General features: G+C 35.3%; 1 protein-coding gene across 5 annotated transcripts in view; it reads left to right on the top strand.

Moving 5' to 3' along the window:
* LOC118744588 (integrator complex subunit 6 homolog) overlaps positions 1 to 18,759 on the top strand; it is a 147,220-nt gene that overhangs the window by 100,407 nt on the left and 28,054 nt on the right. For 3 of the 5 annotated variants that reach the window (XM_036477714.1, XM_036477713.1, XM_036477712.1), the window contains exons 3-6: positions 5,138 to 6,141; positions 6,212 to 6,696; positions 10,471 to 10,562; positions 14,176 to 15,406. In XM_036477714.1, the coding sequence (XP_036333607.1) occupies positions 5,138 to 6,141; positions 6,212 to 6,696; positions 10,471 to 10,562; positions 14,176 to 14,301 (1,707 nt within the window). In that variant the 3' untranslated portion in view covers positions 14,302 to 15,406. Of the gene's footprint in view, positions 1 to 5,137; positions 6,142 to 6,211; positions 6,697 to 10,470; positions 10,563 to 14,175; positions 15,407 to 18,759 lie in introns of those variants that run through there. The other 2 variants (XM_036477715.1, XM_036477716.1) reach the window with 2 other exon arrangements.

Genomic DNA, 18,759 nt, shown 5'->3' with positions numbered 1-18,759 from the left:
ATGCTACTGCATGACGTGCGCGCAAAATATTTTGGTCAAGGTGAGCCGCCTACGCCAAGACCTTGCTGGTAAAAAGTATTTTAAGTAGAAAAATGCGACTGTTTGACCCCTCCCTGCTATCTTAATGACTTAGTTCCGATCTCACGTCTACCAGTCAACTACATACATACATGCATACATATGTAATATACTTCCTTTTTAAATATTTCCGAACTTTGTTTATTTTTTTTTTATTCCTATTTATTCAATGAGCTCTTGCTTTTATCAGCCTACGTTTCTGTTGTCAACTTAACTGCAGTTGCACATAATTAAATTCTGTAAACTAGTAATTATAATGGTGGCTATTAAAAGTACTTGTTCGCTAACGTGTAACGAGTGCTTTAGAAGTAGTCACTTTCTGTCTGTCCTTTAAACTCTATGCTTGAATGAAGTTACATACTTTATTACACATAAATGATCCACACATACATATGTACAATACAGACAACGTCGTATATGCACAAATATACATAAATGCATTTGATACTGTCTTTAAAAATATTTATTTACGATAACCATATTACCATGTTTATGAGTTTAATATCAACTCTTAAAGGGGCGTGCTATGCAAGGCCCAACGGTCAATGACATTACTAACTTCTTCATTATCACTTCATACATATGTATGTTTATCGTCATTGTGGTTTCAAACAGCTGCGTCGTAGCCACGGCCAAGGCAATACGGCAATGCACAAACTCTTTTGTTAACACAAACAACAATACTAGCAACACTGTGTGCGCAGCGGCGAACAGAGGAGGGCTTAAACGGGGCATAGAGGCTCCATAACATGTTCGCAAGATTCTGAAAAAAGTCAACCGAATCTGCTATAATTATGACACATTTTCGAGCTGGAATTTTTACAATCATATTCTTGAAAAGAGTTGCCACTTAATAAAAAAAATAAATAAATAAAAATTAATGAAAGATATTTTGAATTACCTTAAACAATAAAATAAATGTCCTCCATTTAAAAATACTTTAAACGAAAAATGTTTCCAAAATAAGGTTGCCACTCAACAAAGAAAAAATCGCTTTGAAGACAAATTGAAATATTCGAGGAGCATGCGTATTTAAGGAAAGGCGTTCAAGAACTCTTTGCTTATTAATTTTGTTTTAATATAGGGTTGCCGTATAACAAAAACATACAAAAATAAATATGTACAAAGGCTGGCCAATGAAATGTGTGTAGATATGTAATATCGATTTACCCTAGTAGTTTGTGGCATTTTACTAATGTATTGAAAACCTCATCTATATGACCTTTCCCTTACAATCAATATTTCATTGAGTTTCCAAACAACATTTTAACGATCAGTAGCCATAAGTGTAGTTTAAGATGCCCTCTTAAAAGAAGCTTAGTAATAATATACATTTTGTGATGTAAAACTCATTATTTTTTAATTCAAATTCAAACCTTTTACGGAGGGTTCGGCTTTAAATGACATTCGGCGGATCATATCCTTTTTTGTTTTTTTTTCGGTTTTTCTTAATTACAAAAAAGCATCTGTGAAGTGCAGAACGAAATATATTGAAACGAAAAAATTTCCAAAGATAAATATATTTAAAGTAAACAAAATATCGTTTGGCGCCAAATAATATGTTTTTTTGATTGAAGCATAGGGGATATCGACGGTTGAAAGGAAGATCGACCCATCTCAAAAACGATAAAATTTTTAAAGAACGCCCTATTTCAAAATTTAGTTGAAGAACTTCCTAAAAATAAATAAATAAATATGTATTTTAGAATTCAGTTCAAAAACGCCCTACCTCAGCTGCCGATTCAAAAACGCTCTATCTCAACATATTTTCAAAATATTTTCAGTTGGTAAGGGCGTTTTCAACCAAGTTCGAAAAAGAGTGTTTTTCAATCAAATTCTGAAATATGGCGTTCTTCAACCAAATTTTTAAGTGGGGCGTTCTTGAAAAGTTTTCTGAGAAAGGGCGTCGTCGAACGGGCTGCCGAGATAAGTCGATCCTTCACTAAGCCATCGATATGGTATAAATACTTTCTTTCTCAGTGTACGTACAAAATAAGGTCATTCACGAAAATTTCGAAATTTATAAAAACCTTTGGACTCTTTATAACTCATCGAGTTTATGATATTACATCAATAATTTTCAATAACATGTCAAATTTATCGGATTTCAAGTCAAAATTTTGTCCTTTTTTTGGGATTTACAAAAAGAAAAGTATTCTAAGCTGACGCATTAGGACCAGCCTAATGGGTAGATACGGCAGCGAAAATATAAAACGGGGCGCGACATTCTAACAAGTTTTGGCTATTTTTCTTTTGTTTATTTAATGTTCATTATTTATTAGCAAAAACAATACAACTCCGAATTTAAAATTTTGTACAAAAATTATGTATATTCGATTTATTAAAACAAAAAATTTCTATGCAGTTGCTTAACCTTTATTATTTTTGTTCGATAAAGTTAAAGTTTGAAGTGGGTACAAAATACCGTTGATTTTTGGTCATCTTTTTTTTTGTTGGCGTGGTCCCATGAAAACATATTCGCCATTTTTTTTAACAAAAAAATGCAAAATTACAAAACTACATACTAAAAATATTTCTAAGAAATCTAATTAAAAAGCTCAAAATTTGTTATGAAAATTTGTCGAATTTTCCTAATTTTTGCACATAGTCTGAAACCCGGACTTACTTGATTTTTGTTAGATAGTAAGCGATACTTTCTTAGACAAATAAAAAAAATACATTAAATAAAGAAAAGAAAAGTGCCCAAAACTTGTTACTGTCGCATTCCTATTTATATTTTCGCCACTGCATGTAGATTTAATTGTTATATACCTACGTCGTAAATTCTTAAAACAGTTTAAATCCTATTATATTTTTTCATTGTTAATATCTTCCTCTTCATTCTTATTATAATTGCTCATATCTACCTTCTGGAACATTTAAACTACAAAAAGAACACGTAATAAAATTGAAACCTGTTTCAACAGCCTCAGCTTAATATTTGCCAAGTAGCCAATTGCACTGAACTTTTCAACTTAATTTTATTCGCATTGCCTTTTTTTTGTTCTGGCATTACACACACACACATGCAAAACTTTTTAATTTTTTATAAAACTATTGAATGGACAATAAACATGCCACTTCAGCAATTTTATGGAAGATCATTTATTTACGCCACTTCATTTGTTTCATCGTGACTCCACTCCTTTTGGCCGCTTCACTCCTTCTACTTCACTTGCGCTGGCTTCGTTACCTCGACTGAGCGAGCTATGAGCTGCGGGCTGCGATTAAAGCAACCCTGTAGCGTCGTCGTTTTTACATCTTTTCGCATTTTTCTTACTTCTCACCTTTGTGCAAGTCCAAGGGCGCAATGCAACTTGAGGTAGATTCATAAAACAAATTGTAAACATTGTCGCAATGAAAACCGATTTTTCGTTCTTCACACACTTTTCCGCACTCGATTGAGCGTTTACTTGTGGTTTTTGTGGTCCCACCTAGACATGCACGCATACATATGCATTTTTCATTTAGTTATCACACGTACTCGCCATTAAGTGAATTACGAATGCATTTTTACCTGTGTCAATTTTATTGACCTGCAGTTCAATATCGTTTTTGAGTTGAATATAATTGATTACCGCAGTCACTGAGGATGGGTGTGAAACATGGTATTGACGGTTGCGGAATGTGGAAGGACGAGAGTGAATGAAGATGGCTTCATTCAAAGATGTTCTTAAAAAAAAATGAAACAATAGCAAACTCAGCCCTCTGGTTATTTGAAGAATAATGCCAATGGACATATGACCTTACTCATGAATGAGAAAAAAATTTGAAATAGCATACTTTCTACCTTAGCCCGAAAATACTAGTTGTTTGCGTTTTCTGACAAATGGGAAATTTTAAGTTAATACACTTTTTAGAATGTATGTCATACATATTTAATTACATAGTAAACATTGTCTAATATTCAGATTAGGCATCAGCCCCGCGACAGTGTTGGTGCAGCACCCCTGTCTGAACTGAGAATTTCAATTTGGAATTGCATAAATTTTTAGTATACGCCCAGCAGACTACCTTGTGACTAAGTTTAAAAACATCCAAACAAAGTATGCGGAAACTTTCCTCTGACGATGAGTGCTACGTCATCAACTTAGGGGACAGCCCGACGATCTCTACTTTCTAACAACCCCACAATATCACTCTGCGCTGGCTGTATGCACTACTCCACATCGCTATGACAGTTTTGTCTCAGAGCGTGCCGGACAAAAGCCTATCTACATTGTTCTCGATAGCCAGATTAGTCAGGGTTCTTACTATATCCTCGGGTAGCTCGTTATTAAAAGCTCTTTTACTTAGTATTGAGGAATCCGTCAACCACCTTTCTTTGTTCTTAATAGTCTACTCTACATATAACTTTAAAAGTTGAATGGAAACCGATTTTGACTGATCTTCTAATTAAGTAGACTTGGGACTCAATCTGGTCCGGCAAACTTGAAAGGCTTGTATGAGTTAACCGCCTAAACCAGTTGACTCTTTTCCCGGAAACCAGAAATGATATTGATTTTATTTTTAGAAGCTGATGAAAGATTCACTATTGTCTGTCGAAAAGCGAGCGCTTTGAAAAAAAAAAACTCCTACCGAGTTAGTAAGCCCCGACTTTACCTTACGAAAAAATTTAATCAGCCACTTGAGTAGGGCTGGGCTCTTTGTAACTACTTCTTAGTCACATAAATAAAATGGTAAACAAAATACTAACATCTGTACATACATCTAGCGTAATTAATCAAAAGAAAAGTACGCGGTTTGAGATAAGAACCTTCTGTAAGTTTGTTTTCAGTTACACGTTTGAATTTGCTTGAAATGTTGCGATCAACAGATCTTACAAAAAATACTCTTAACATCAGAGAGAACAAGCATACGATGTATGAATGTATGTATGTAAACATACACACGCAAGCCATAAGCTCTTCTCAGCTGTCATTTCGCGGCTTAAACGTTGCCTACATTTAGGCACTTCATTTTAAGACATTTCTGGTTGTACTTTATCAATATTTCTTGCCTCTATCTGTACCTAATTTAACCTCATCTTCATCTCTCTTTCTCCCTCTCTCCCCTCTAGGACAAGCTGCTGAGCAAACTCGAGGAAAGCGAACCGGATCCGCCCACCTCACAGGAGGATGAATGTGTCATTTGCATCAATGCGCGTGCCACCATGCAAACGTCGCCCTGCGGCCATCGTGTCGTCTGTCGTCGCTGTTTTGTCAAGACAATACAAAGCGCTGTTGCGCAACGCCTACTACCGCTACGCTGCGTCATTTGTCGAGCGCGTGTCAATCGACTCACTTCCAGCTCGGGCACTTGGCGCATACAGGAATCGGCGAGCAGCTATTCGATGGGTGCCAAGAGCTGGGCTTCAGCTGGCGTTGGCGCTGGCGGTGTGCACGCCTCGGCCAGTTCCTATTCAATGGGCGATGCACATAGCGGCCACCATGTCTTTCATCCACATCCCGCTCTACACGGTCGCTATCCGCGCAGCCCGAATGGCGGTGGTCACGTAGCGCAATCGGATAGCTTATACTCGATGAGTTCGACTGGTTCATCATCGATGTCCGGCGTGTCACACATGTCTGCCTACTCTAAGACGTCTTCCATTTCGAGTGGTCTCTGCTCACCCGCCTCACCCATATCACCGTCAGCCATGTCAGCGTATACACAGACACCGGTGCTGAATAATCATTTGGCGCCACCAGGCGCTTCAAACTCACATGGCGCGTTGTCGTTGTCGCCCTCGGGTTCAGCGTCCGGTTCCTCTGTGTCGGGTTCGTTGTCGCCGCGCGATGATGGCCACCATCACTCACATTCGCATTCCGGTGGTTGTCCAGCGGGCTGCTCGGGTGCCATACCACGTAAGCCACTCAACTCATTGAGTACGTCATCATCGAGCGGTTCGAGCATCAGCAGTTGCAGCAGTTTCCCGCCAGCGACACATACCTACCCTGGGCGTAGACATACGAAAGGACGACTGACGGATCTACAAAATCGACTGCCACCAATTAAAGAGTTCCGCAGCCCAGCCAAAGTGCCACATCCATCGCCGGTGCACATCAGCAATCCGCGCTTTCGGTGAGTGCGCTTCTTGCAAAACAATATACATATTTAACTCTTTAGGCTGATACATTTCTCTCCGTTACAGTTACGCCTCTTATACCAAATCTTCGTCGAGCGCGCACGAAATAGCGCCACTGCTACGCGAACCGCCTTCACCGCCCAAAAGACCCATGAACATATTGGTGGGTTCAGCGTCAACCAATGGCTTGGGTCCACCACCACTTAAGGCTGGCGGGAGTGCCAAAATTAGTCCTATAGTCTCGAAGAACTCGCTGCCGAAGAATGCCTATACTTTGGGTAGCAAAGATAAGAAAAATGTCATAAATAGCAACATTAGCGTTGCAAAAGCGAACGGCAAGCTTACAAATGCAACAACAAACAGCAATAATAATAAGAAAATAACACATGACGCTAACGGTAATACCATTTCATCGGCGGCGACAATAACTGCGAAATCGACGGCAGCGGCATCCCAGCACAGCAACAATAAGGCGTATTCGGCGCCAAATTCACGTTCTAATTCTTCCAGCCGAAGTTTTCCACTTTTCTCCAATAGCAATAGCAATCACAGTGAGTAAAAAGTTTTGATTTCAAAAGATATTTTTCACAAAAAAACCCTTTCCTCCAGTCCCACAGTTTTTGAAATAGAAAGCTTCATAGTTGAACGCACTAAACATTTTGTGAATCAGGATTTTTTTTTTAGTTTTTTATGTGTTTAAATTTGCACTTACTCGTATATTTTAAGCCCGAAATACAAAATTACTTTTTCGATTGGTGTCTTGTTGCGTAAAAGGTTTTGAGACCGTAGCGCTTTACCTTATGGCCCTTTTGTGGTGGGCGGCATACTAAAATTTCACAAACCGCAGACCGGATGCATTATGTTAGGTTAGGTTAGAGTTCTTTCCCGAGGCAAGGGTTACACTTGAACAACGAAGAGAATGTCCTCTGTGATACCATGGAAACCTGAACGGATACCATTAATTTAGTCGGAAAATCGCCGCAAGCGCAGAAGCGTACCACAGGAGTATAGAAACATCCGTAGTTGCTCCATATCTGGTGATAACGTTTCAAGGGTGCCTTTTCTTACCACGCAGTTTCCTGCGATGTCACTATGACCCGGCACCCAAACTAGCATTATTAAAAAGTACTCCGAAGCGATTGATAGAGAGGTCAGACATTCACTTACCGCTTTCGAGCGCACCATCATAGCGTTCAGGGACCTGATGGCCGCCTGACAGTCCGAGCATATGCTAGCCTCCCTAACTGAAGTCACACTCTCTAGCAGTGAGCCTAACGCCATCGTTATGGTAGCTATTTTCGTCTGAAAAACACTGCGGAGGTGTGGAAACCTGACAATAGTTTTGAGTGAGAGTTCCCGACAGAGAACACCTCCACCAACTCTGCCTACATGTTTTGATTCATCCGAGAAGAAGTTTGCCACTCCCTTCTTCCAGTAACTCCCCTTTCCCCCTGCCCAGTCCTCTCTTGAGGGAATGTAGACAGAGAAGGGGCTGCCATTTCGTGGGTGCAGTAATCTATATGTACAGGGACGAAGTCAAACCCCTTCAGAACTCCAGAGTGTCCGGTTTTTGAGCCAGTTGGTTTAGGTATCAAAAAAAATGTTTTCTGTTATTTCAAATTCTACGTCTCACATGGTACACTGGGATCTTAATGATCTCGATCTTTGCTTTGAATTCCCAAGATACCTGCAGCTGCCTCTGTAAAAAATTCTATACAAAATGGCTTCGGTACATATACATAGGACATCCTTCGGCTACTCGGGATATACAATTTATCATTATTCGTCTAGTCTTAAGTTGTACGCCGCCTTCGAATACGGATTGAATTTTTTAAGAACTTGTTCATGTCAAAAATACATATAGAGGCATACCATGTCTATTGAATGGTGACCGATATTAAAAAAAAACTTTCCCGATGTTGCTCTCACCAAGCGTCGAACCTAGGACCAAACAAGTAATAGTACGCACCTCTAATTACACGGTTACGGCGGCCATAAGTATACCAAATATTTTACCGAATATGCCTTCTTTGCTTTGCGCGCTCCGTCGACAAAAACTACTATATCTTGACGACAAGCACTGCGCTCAGTAAGACAGTATTGTTTAAGCTTAGTTTTTATGCGTGTTTTAGCCTGTCCGGTTTATCGGTTATGCATTTAATCTTCCCTTGTTGGGCTCGTTCGAAAAATGACACCACGTCAAATTTGATCGGCGTTGAATGGAGGCTATAGTAGAGATCAGGGATGAAAAAGTAGGTACAATTGTACCTTTTTCCGACGTTTGATTACTTAAAGGTACATTAGGTACCGGCACTAGATTTGAGGTACAATCATCTTTTGATCAGATGCATTATTAGTTTTTTTCCTTTACCGTGCTAATATATTTACTTGTAGGTACGGGAGAAGTTTCGCTTTCATTTTGAAGAATAAACAATTCTAGAGAAAAGTGGTCAAAAGGAAGACATAAAAAAAAAACCATATTATGTATTATCTTAAATATTTTACATTGCATTTAGAGCAGGCACTACGAAAGATTAACACTTCGTAATTTTGTTCTATTAATTTTAACGCTTATTTTCACTAAGTCAAATTCAGTGGCATTTGCGGTCAAATGAGTGAAATGGGACTAAAAATTGGCCTTGGTTTGATTTAGATCAGAATAGGCCTTCAGGCGAGTACATGCGCTGCTAAGGCGGCTATTTGTAAGTTTTTGGCCCATAACATCATCGATAAAGGTAGGGATAAGGAAAGAAAGTTGTGTCAAATGAAGTCGAAAAATTTTGTTGTCAAAATATTACATTGTGAAAACCAGCCTTTATTCATCCATACAGCCCAGTGTCTAGGGGTTGTCTTCAAATTTCATATTTTTAGATGAGAACTACAGCTATTTGACCCATACTCGCTTTTGGATTTCTGGAAATATATATTTTAAATGCTTTCGAAGTTACTTACGGCACATTGATTATATTCTCTAGATTTGCTGCACCTATTAAAAGGAATCGGATAAATTAGCAGACTTCCCGTTGTTTTATAAAAAGCTGGATAAAGAAGTATACTTCGCAAAGTGTGTTTTTTTGTCTTTTTCGCCAATATTTTTCAGTAGTCAAAATTAGACAAAAACAATGCGTCTCCGATTCCCATTAGACTACAGTCTATAGATATAGGCTCAGTTGAAAAACCTAATCATGTTTAAAGTACATATATCTTTTGTATTCATGTTTTAAATAAAACTTATAAAAAAACTACAAATGAATGATGTAACTTTTTTTAGGTACAATCTGTCTCATTTAGGTACATTTATTTTGTGATATTAGGTACAATCTGAAATTTCCATTTTTCAACCCTGGTAGAGGTCATAGCCTACATACTATTTATATAACTACTACGTATAGCCATTTCTAAACATAGCAAGCATCAAATTGTATAAACTTTACTTGGAATGTTCGAGCCGTTAATGCGGAATATATTTCTACCCACACCAGACCTTCAATTCGATCCTGACTATATTAGCGGTGGACTTCAGAGTTAGGCTTGACCAATTTTTCTGAGGCAATCTAGGAACATAGAACCCACCATCTTGTAATCGTAAATTTTTTGAGCACTTGCTTGTATACTTACCGTTTTGTAGTATTACTATTGTTTGGGGGCAAGATAGTGCCTCGACCTATATAAAACTATTGAGCTACGGCTTAAAAAAGCACTTCAATCTCAGGCTATTTATAAATTTAAGACTTCAGAGGTTATCATCTTCCTGATTCTAGATGGGGAGGTAATTCGTTTATGGATGCCAATTTCGAAGGCATCTTCTTGAAATACATTTGTTTTAAAAATTGCCTATTGGTAAACTTTTCTTAATCCTAGGTCCAAATACGCCCACCTCAGTGTTGCCTTCATTGAAATTGGATCCATCAGTATACCAGTATTGTGAGCATTCGACACGGTTTTATCAAGCGTATTTCAAGTAAAACGCCCTTTGTTTTAAACCCAAATTCCTCTTTTATAATATGGGTTCTTCTGCCACTTCGCTCTTATTTGTCATTCTTGACAACCTGCATGCAACTTTCAAAACTTTATATATACTACAACCAACGTTAAGATGCCCACAAACTGCCAGCAGGAAACTTTTAAACAACAGTGTAATTTCCATCTCCGCCTATAATTATATACATACCTACGTATGATGAAAGATAATTTGCGATATTTCCTCCCACACATACATATATACGTACACATCGCATGCAATCTAGATATTATAAATATATACATATGTACAATGCACAATACATTGCACTCTGTTCTGTTTCTTTTGTTGTTAACTTGCAAAGAGGAGAAATCCGACAATAAGAAGAACGAATCTATGGAGCGCAAAAAGAAGGAGGAAAAACTTAAACTAAAAGCGGAAAAGGAAGCGAGAAAGGTGGGTGCACGTCAACGTGACGCTACGACTGCGACACGAACTAACGGTGTTTGTAATGATGAACATAACAAAAATGATAAGCATAAAAATGTTAAAAATGATGAGGATAATGATGATGTTGCACAGAACGGCGATGGTGGTCTAAGTGGCGGTAGTCGTGATGGTGGTGGTGGTGGTGGTGTCGGTGGTGGGTTATTATGCTTTTATGGTGGTTTGGCTGCCTGGAAAGTGATGTCGGTAATTGGTTTATCACACACACAAAATGCATATTCATTGTTGAGTTGCTGTTTTTGTTTTTCGTTTTCGCCTTATATATTCTGCTAAATGTGTTGCTTTTTAAATTCATATTTACTCCTGCAGTAGTGTTCTCAGCACCCCTAATTGTTTCAATGTCTTAATAATAAAATTAGAGATTCATTTTGCCAATTTAACATGAATATTTTACACCTACGTTGATCTAAAGAAGAAGACAGTGATTTTTCCATCACACATACTTGTTAAATACTACTTGTTTGAAAAAATCCCATCGAAGATGCTTTGCTATCAACTTTTCGGCACAGTCTTGTCCGCATTTAAATTATTCTAGTCCACCGAGAGAAAATTCAATAACTACTAGAACGCCATCTATTGAAAGGAATAGACCCCGCTAAAGTGCCTAGAATTAGTGCAGAATCCGGAAACTGCCTCTTCTAAAGTATTTATGTACAATCATTTGTCCTTATATGCAGTTTCTTCCTGAATAAATTCCGTCTTTTGCACAGTATCGGCATTAGGATCTAAGCCGCTGTTCTCAACTCGTCTCAGGCAAGTTTAAGGACGTGAGCATCGCCTCCAAAAAAAAATTGGTCCTGGTACTTATGACAAAAACGAAAAAAACACAAGAGTAATTTTAAATGTTATATAAATTATTATTTTTGTTATTTTATAAAGAACTTTAGATATGCAGTTTTATAACCCGTTAGAGTTCTCGCAGAACAAAAAGTTATTTTACAAGAAAAAAATTTAAATTTTATGAAAAATATTTACCAAAATTTTTTTTTTTTAATTTTAAAGTAAGCTGTTATAAAGCCCAAAAGATTTTAGTATAATAAAATTAACTCCGAACACAAATAATCAAGCTTGACTATGTGTCGAAAATTTACGCCTAAAACTATGCCGCTAAGATTTTTCTGAATTTGAATAAATTTGTTGTGGAATTTTAAAGCGCCTAAGACTAAATTTTTCCAGCATAGTTTTGGTCGTAGTTCTTTTGACAAATAGTCAAGTTTGACAATTTTTCAAGTGCACAGAATTGGGGGTAAGTCTTTAGCTTTAGCGATTTGCGTTGAGTTGCTATGGCATTTTCATCCACATGCGTAAAGTGTGATCGAAATGTCAGCAAAAAAAATATTAAAATTAACCCGAATTCTTACTTAGATTTTATTATACATATTTAATGGGCTCAGGTATTTTTTTATTTTTTATAACATTTCAAATTGGTCTTGCGAACTTTTTTCATTTTAGCGAAACCTTAATAACATCTATAAGCAAATACAAATTCAAAAAGTTGGGCCCAACATGTCTTTTCAAAATAGGCTTTCATTAAAAAAAATAGTAATCTGTTGAAAAATAAAGGCTGTGTACTATTTTAAACAGCAAATTTCAGTTTTGGACCGCTATGCATTGGCATTGCCTACCAGTAGACTCAGAGATCTTAACTGCCACTCGCAAAGCTATCAACACCGTTTTTATAAACTCTAACCCAATCGAATTCAGCGACCTTTTACTGTTTACTGCTGTATTTCTTTTGGTTTTTCCTCAACTTCGCTTAATTATTTCTTTTTTCTTTTTATTTCTTTAATTTTTATTAGGCGTTATAGTGTATAACAGTTGTATGGCCCCTATACTATTATCATTTTTGAAATAACTTTTGTAGCGCACCTCTAAATTGAGAAAATTTTGCTTAAATATGTAGCAGTATAATTTTTTAAATACTTACATACATACATACATAGTAGTTAACTGAAAACTTTAATTTCTTAGTTTCACCAGTCGCTGAGCTCCATTCTCTTCCGGTTTCCGTACTCACCCACATTATTTCGGAAGCATATCGTTTTCTTCTTCCTACTTTTCTTCTGCACTGACTTGCATCCTCTTCGCCCTTTTTTATTCTTTCCTTCAACAAAGCTGCCTTTAGCTATCGTAATTGCTCCTTTTCATTATTGCTAAACATAAAATCCTTTTAGAGCTCGTTATTGTTTTTTTGTTTTTTAGTCGCTACATAGTATGCCTTCTTATTGTGCTTTTCATTGCTTTTTTATACTCCGCAAAAGTTCATTGTTTCTACTGCATAGTGCTCGCTTCAAATGTGTTTTTGTTTTATGTGTATTTCTTTTGATTCCCGACAACAACCGCCACAAAATATGCCACAAAACTAAATATCGTAACTATAGAACGGGAAATGTGTGCCTGAGAGTATGAATGAACGTACGTATGAAAAGGCCCATAAGAGAAGCCGTACGAAGTACTGAATAACTGTTTACACTAGTACATATGTGCACTAGGGTGGTCCAAAAATGCATGTGAAAAAGTAAAGTCGGAATTTTCATGCTCTCACCCCCTAGGATTGTTCTATACCGAAAAAATATACCCCTATTTTTTATTTTCAAATCAAAAAATATTTGCAGATCGCTCAAAGTGTTCCATGTATTTTATAGGGGAAAAACACTTTTCGTGGAAATGGTATAGAATTCTTGAATATCAATATTTTTCGATCGGAAAACTTTGTTTCTCTTCAGGAGATTCCCAGTTATTTATTTAACCATTTTTTCATAGTTACTATGTTTTACTACCAGAAAATGCAATGGGGGGATAAATAAAAAATCTTTAGTATAAAAAATGGTTAAATAAACAATTGAGTATTGTTATTGGAAGTCTCCTGAAAAGAATTCCATACCATTCCAACGAAAAGTTGTTTTTTCCATATATAATATATGAAAAACTTTCAGCGACCTCGCAATTATTTTTTTTCGGGCTTGAGAGCATTACAATTCCGACTTTACTTATTTTGCACCACCCTAATGTACACACAGGGTTATTTTTATTTGGTATTCAAAAGTTTACTAGCATGTCGCATGCGTTTCAACAACTTCTCTTCAATGAATGAATGAATGAGTGGCTGAATGAACAATTGCAAATTGGCTCATACACTAGAAACAATGGAAAACTTTCAGTAAAAAAAATAAAAATAATCTGATAGTCTTGATACAGACACGCATATAGTACGTACGTACATACATAGTGTAGCAATAACAGTTTTCTTCTACTTAAAATAATAACTAGCAATTAGGCATTTTTATGTGTAACCACATTTCGTTGGCAGATGAAGTTTTTGAACAGAAAAAAATAAAACGTTTTATATAATCCTATAATTATTAGCTAGCAAAAGTAATTTTTTTCACTGTATTTATTACACTGAGGTTTGATGTAAGAGTTCCAGTTACTACTTTCAAGTAGATAATTATGTAAATTTAGTTAATACAACTTTTAAAATGCTTTACTCACAAAAAACAAAAAAAAAAAACTAACAACAAATGAATTTTCCAACTTTCTGTTAAAAAAAAAACTTTTACAGGAGGAGAAGCGCCTAGCCAAGGAAGAGGAGCGACTGGCAAAGTTAATTGCCAAGGAGGAGAAAAAGAAGGGCAAAAAGGAAGCCAAGGAGTTGCTCATCGCAAATGATGGGAACAGCAAGAAGTGAAGTAAAATCGCGTCTTCTCAACACGGAATGCGCACTGAAAAAAATAAATAAAAGAAACTCATAGCCAGTTTCACGAAAGCAATTAAAGTGATAAATAATTTTTTTTTATTTGTACTTAATATGAAAGCTCACAGAAGCGAAAAAAAATATTTTTCATTTAAATGGCTGGTGAAACCGCAGTTCGAGCTTTGACCCAGCAAGCGATTTCGTGCTCCAAAGTACCAAAAGTTCTAAATTTGATAGCAGAAGTACTAAATTAAATGCTAAAAGTACTAAAAAAAGGATGAAAATTTCGTAATTAGATAAAAAGTGCTAAATAACAAACAAAAAGTACTAAATTGCATACATGTACTGGAAGTACGCAATAAAGAACTAGCACTGCTGAATCATATTAAGGACGTACTTCATAAACATATAGAAAGTACTTTGAAAATTACTAAAAGTTCTAAATTAGATAAAAAAAAAGTGCTAAATCACAAACAAAGGGTACCAAATTGCATATGTATGTACTGTGGGTACTAAATAAGTACTAAAAACCATACCAAAGGTACTGAGACAAATACGAAAAGTGCTAAATTAATGACCAAAAGTACTAAATTACATGCTATTAGTGCTAAATAATCTACTAAAAGTACTAAATCACAAGCAAAAAGTTCTAAATCACTTATTATAAGTATTCAATTGTGTACTACAACTACTAATTTTGTACTTGAAAGTTCTGAAAAGCATAATAAAGTACTAAATAAAGTACACTTGTGCTAAACAATATTAAAAACTGCTAACCAAAATTCAAAAATTGAATCCCATAACAAACTCTAAAACATAACAACTAATCTCAAAAAGCACTAATACACTATGTATACAAAAGCAAAATTTTCTAAATTACAAAAACCAAATTCTAAGAAACATAGTAACTACTACTAATCAGTACTTTTCAAAAACTACTTAGCATACAAAATGTGTAGCTGTTAATACAAAATTTTTTTACAAAAATTATTACATGCGTTTGTAAGTACTTTCGGAAATGCATGCTCCAATACCTTTGTATATGTTTAGTGTATAATGGAAAATAGTTTGTTTATTTTTTGCAAAAATTATGCTCCTCGTATATAAACTTTAATTAAATTAAACTGTACTCGTACTTGTAGGTGCATACGTAACTTAATTAATTGGATTTTAATTAAATAGTTAACTCCCGTAAATGCCAATTTGACTAACACAAAACGCGAATGCATAAATTGTATGTATGCATATACTGAGAGAATTTTTCTGATGTTACAACTTTCATCTGATATCAAGTTTTCAAATGATTGAGTGGATTTGTTTTTGTTTTTTCGAGTAAGGTTCAGTTTTTTGAAAGTACGGGCTAAGGGTTCAGTAATGGCTGGATAAAGTTTCTTTTAAAACGATCAAATATTTTTTAAGTGTCAGCGGCACAAGTGTGTTTATACTACTAAGCCGAAGCGATAGTCTTTATTTTAAATTTTTTTATATATATTTTGCAATTTAGACATATTATTCTATATAGTTTTATTTACGGCACTATTTGACATCCATTTAATGCTTCAGTTAGAAGCAGCAGAGGTTTTTACATACTTTTTTTGTGAAAAAAAAATACTTGCATATTCACAAACACTGCGCATTACAAATACTTCAGTAATGAAATCAAAATTTGAAGTCGCAGCTGAATCAGTAGAAAAAATGAGAAAAGTTGTCTCAAAGCCTTATAATGGAGTGCCAAATACTAAAATCTATACTCATTGGTATATCATTACCATTACAATTATATATGCAAACCTACATGCATCAAAATATTTCTAATTTCGAGATCATAACAGTCCATAAAAAAAAAACATTTTGGGCCGTTTTCAAAATCAAAAAATGTGTTTGAAGGACAGATAAATTTCAAAACCTACTTCAGAAAACGGTCATTAGCTTATCAAATTTTGCGACTCGAATTGAAAACCTGTAAATTTTTTGTAAGTGTGTAGGCATGTGACTGTAGTTGCTTTTTCAACTTTTTATTTAAATATTTACTTCTATATTTTTTCATAGTTTCCCCTTTTACAACACTCTGCCGTCGGTTGCAGAGTTCGTAGTTGAGAAGAGGCATTAAAATTGCACTTTTCTTAGAGTAAAAATAAGTTTGTAAAGAAATTTTTTGTTTTGTAAGTTGTGAATAGTTTTAAGGGGGCATACTTTTTTTAGCTAAATTATAAATATCTTATCAATACGGAAGCATTTGCATCATCACTGTTTATCGCTCCAAAGTTGTTCACAGTGTAATCCCTATCTTTACAGGGTTCATTACTTAAATCACCTAACTGTCAATTGTATCCTTAGGAATCTCGTCTTAGACTAATTCGTCTCCAATTGTACGCGGAGGCTACATATTAGCCAATGGCTAACGAAACACCCGTTACAACCGTACCAGCTCGCTTTTTAACTGAACTTTCATCCATTTCGTTAATTTTATTTTATGTAGCAAAAAAATGTGGTTAATAAAACCATTTTAATCGCTTAAGCTTTGATCTCAGCTCTCAAAAAAAAAATACAGGGAACATTTTTCATTCCTTCCGCCGCTTGAAATAAAAGCAGGCAAGTAAAAAAAAATTGGAAAAGTGTAGTACAAATTGTACGAAATTCCTTTAAAGCTGGTTTAAGAAATTTTGCTATAAAAAAGTTTCATTTACATTTCTTACGCGTTTTTATATGAAAACTTTGTTTTTTTTTTTTGATAGCTGCATACTAAGCTGAAAACCAAATTTCCCGAAACTTTTCAAGTTCAAAATTTGGAAAAAAATTCGTTATAAGTTACAGTTTCGTTTTTTTTTTCGTTCCGTTAAAATATTCAGAATTTGCTATGTAGACTTTTGAGTCGACACTTCGTTATATAGAGGCTTTGAAAATTGTAATGAAAACTTGCTGCGTTTTGCGAGTTTTGCATAAAGTTTAGGAATTTTAATTTTTTTTTTTTGTTGTTGAATGAACCACATTTTTATACAAAATTGGCGGAAAAATATTATAATAAAAATTGGGAAAAATTTGCTGTGCCAATACTTTGTTCCGGCAGTGTATATATTCTGAAGGTTTAAAAGTTCCTGAAGGGTCCCCTCAATTTTCACAAAGTAACGAATGTTACATACTTACATTTCTTAGCTTGAGTATTCACAAATATATCAAAAAAATATTTCGCCAGTATTCGATATTTTTAATCTTTTTTTTTTAGATTTATGGAACTTGTTTTTGTAACAATTGTTGCAACCAAAGTTTTCATATGATTTTCAAGGAACTTTGCGAGTAAGTAAAAAAAAATAGTTTTCTGAAAGATTATTAAAAATTTTAATTTTTTCTTAAATTTTTTTGACGGTTTTTTTAATGTTTTTTTTAATTCTCGTGATTTTTAGTTATATCTGTTGGGCCTTTTTGTGTGCGACATTTCGTGAAGAATCTCAGCAAACGATTTTGTTATAAATTCAGTTTTTCGTTCTATCAAGGTTCGCAATTCAGGGTTTCACCGTAACGGATTTTCCATGCCATGCTGGGGAAGGTAAAGTCTTTCATTTGACACCATGTCACAATGTCACGGGCCTTACTTCGAGAACGACAAAGGAGCAGCAGTAGCCGTCAATCAGCAAACTTTTTTTTGACCGGAACTTAAGGATTTAGATCTGGTCGCGGACATTTGGAGCTCCATCATACAAAAAAAAATCACAGGACTTGTAATTTCGATATTCGTGTGTATGACTTGATCACCAAGATCCTGCGATATAACATCATTGGACTTCTTATTGTGGAGCCATGCGAAAGTCTGTGCTTATGAGAACAATTCCACTATTTTGGAATAATTGAAGGATAAGGTACGACAAGTAGTGTAGAAGGGCCCGTCTGCACTCGCGATGAGTAACTGCCGCAAATTTGCACTGGAGAGAGAAAATTCGTGAAGATTTGTGTTCTCGGCCCAAATCGACGAACGATTATAGTGCCATATAAGAAGAAGGAGATAAGTCAAGTTAATGCTGTTGTTTTTTAACCTTACTTTCCAAAGGAGCAAAGTGATAACCCTGTGTTTTTGAATATAATATTGCTTTCCATTGCTTTATTTATTTTTTGAGTTTATAGTTTGAAGTTAATATACATACATACATACCTATTTCAGTATTTGCAAATTTGAGTGTATCGCTATTTGTCGATTATTTTTCTCAAGTGCAGATAAGTAATTTCTTTTCCTTTTGAAGTCAATTGCTTTCTTTTGAGTTTCTCTTCTCATACCTCTCTCAAACTAGGATTTTCCAAAAAAAAATTACACTCTTCAATAAATAAATACAGAAAAATGGTTGTTACCCTACATGTGTAAGTGTACGTTTTCCAACTTTCACTAATGAGTTTTCGTTTCAAAAACCGAAAAAATTTAAAAAAATTATCAAAAAAAAAGCAAATATATTCTAACAATTCGTA

The sequence above is a fragment of the Rhagoletis pomonella genome, unplaced genomic scaffold (genome assembly GCF_013731165.1).
Source record: "Rhagoletis pomonella isolate Grant_MI unplaced genomic scaffold, Rhpom_1.0 Rhpom_scaffold_00008, whole genome shotgun sequence".
Taxonomy (NCBI): domain Eukaryota; kingdom Metazoa; phylum Arthropoda; class Insecta; order Diptera; family Tephritidae; genus Rhagoletis; species Rhagoletis pomonella.
This window is presented reverse-complemented; position numbering and strand designations above follow the sequence as displayed.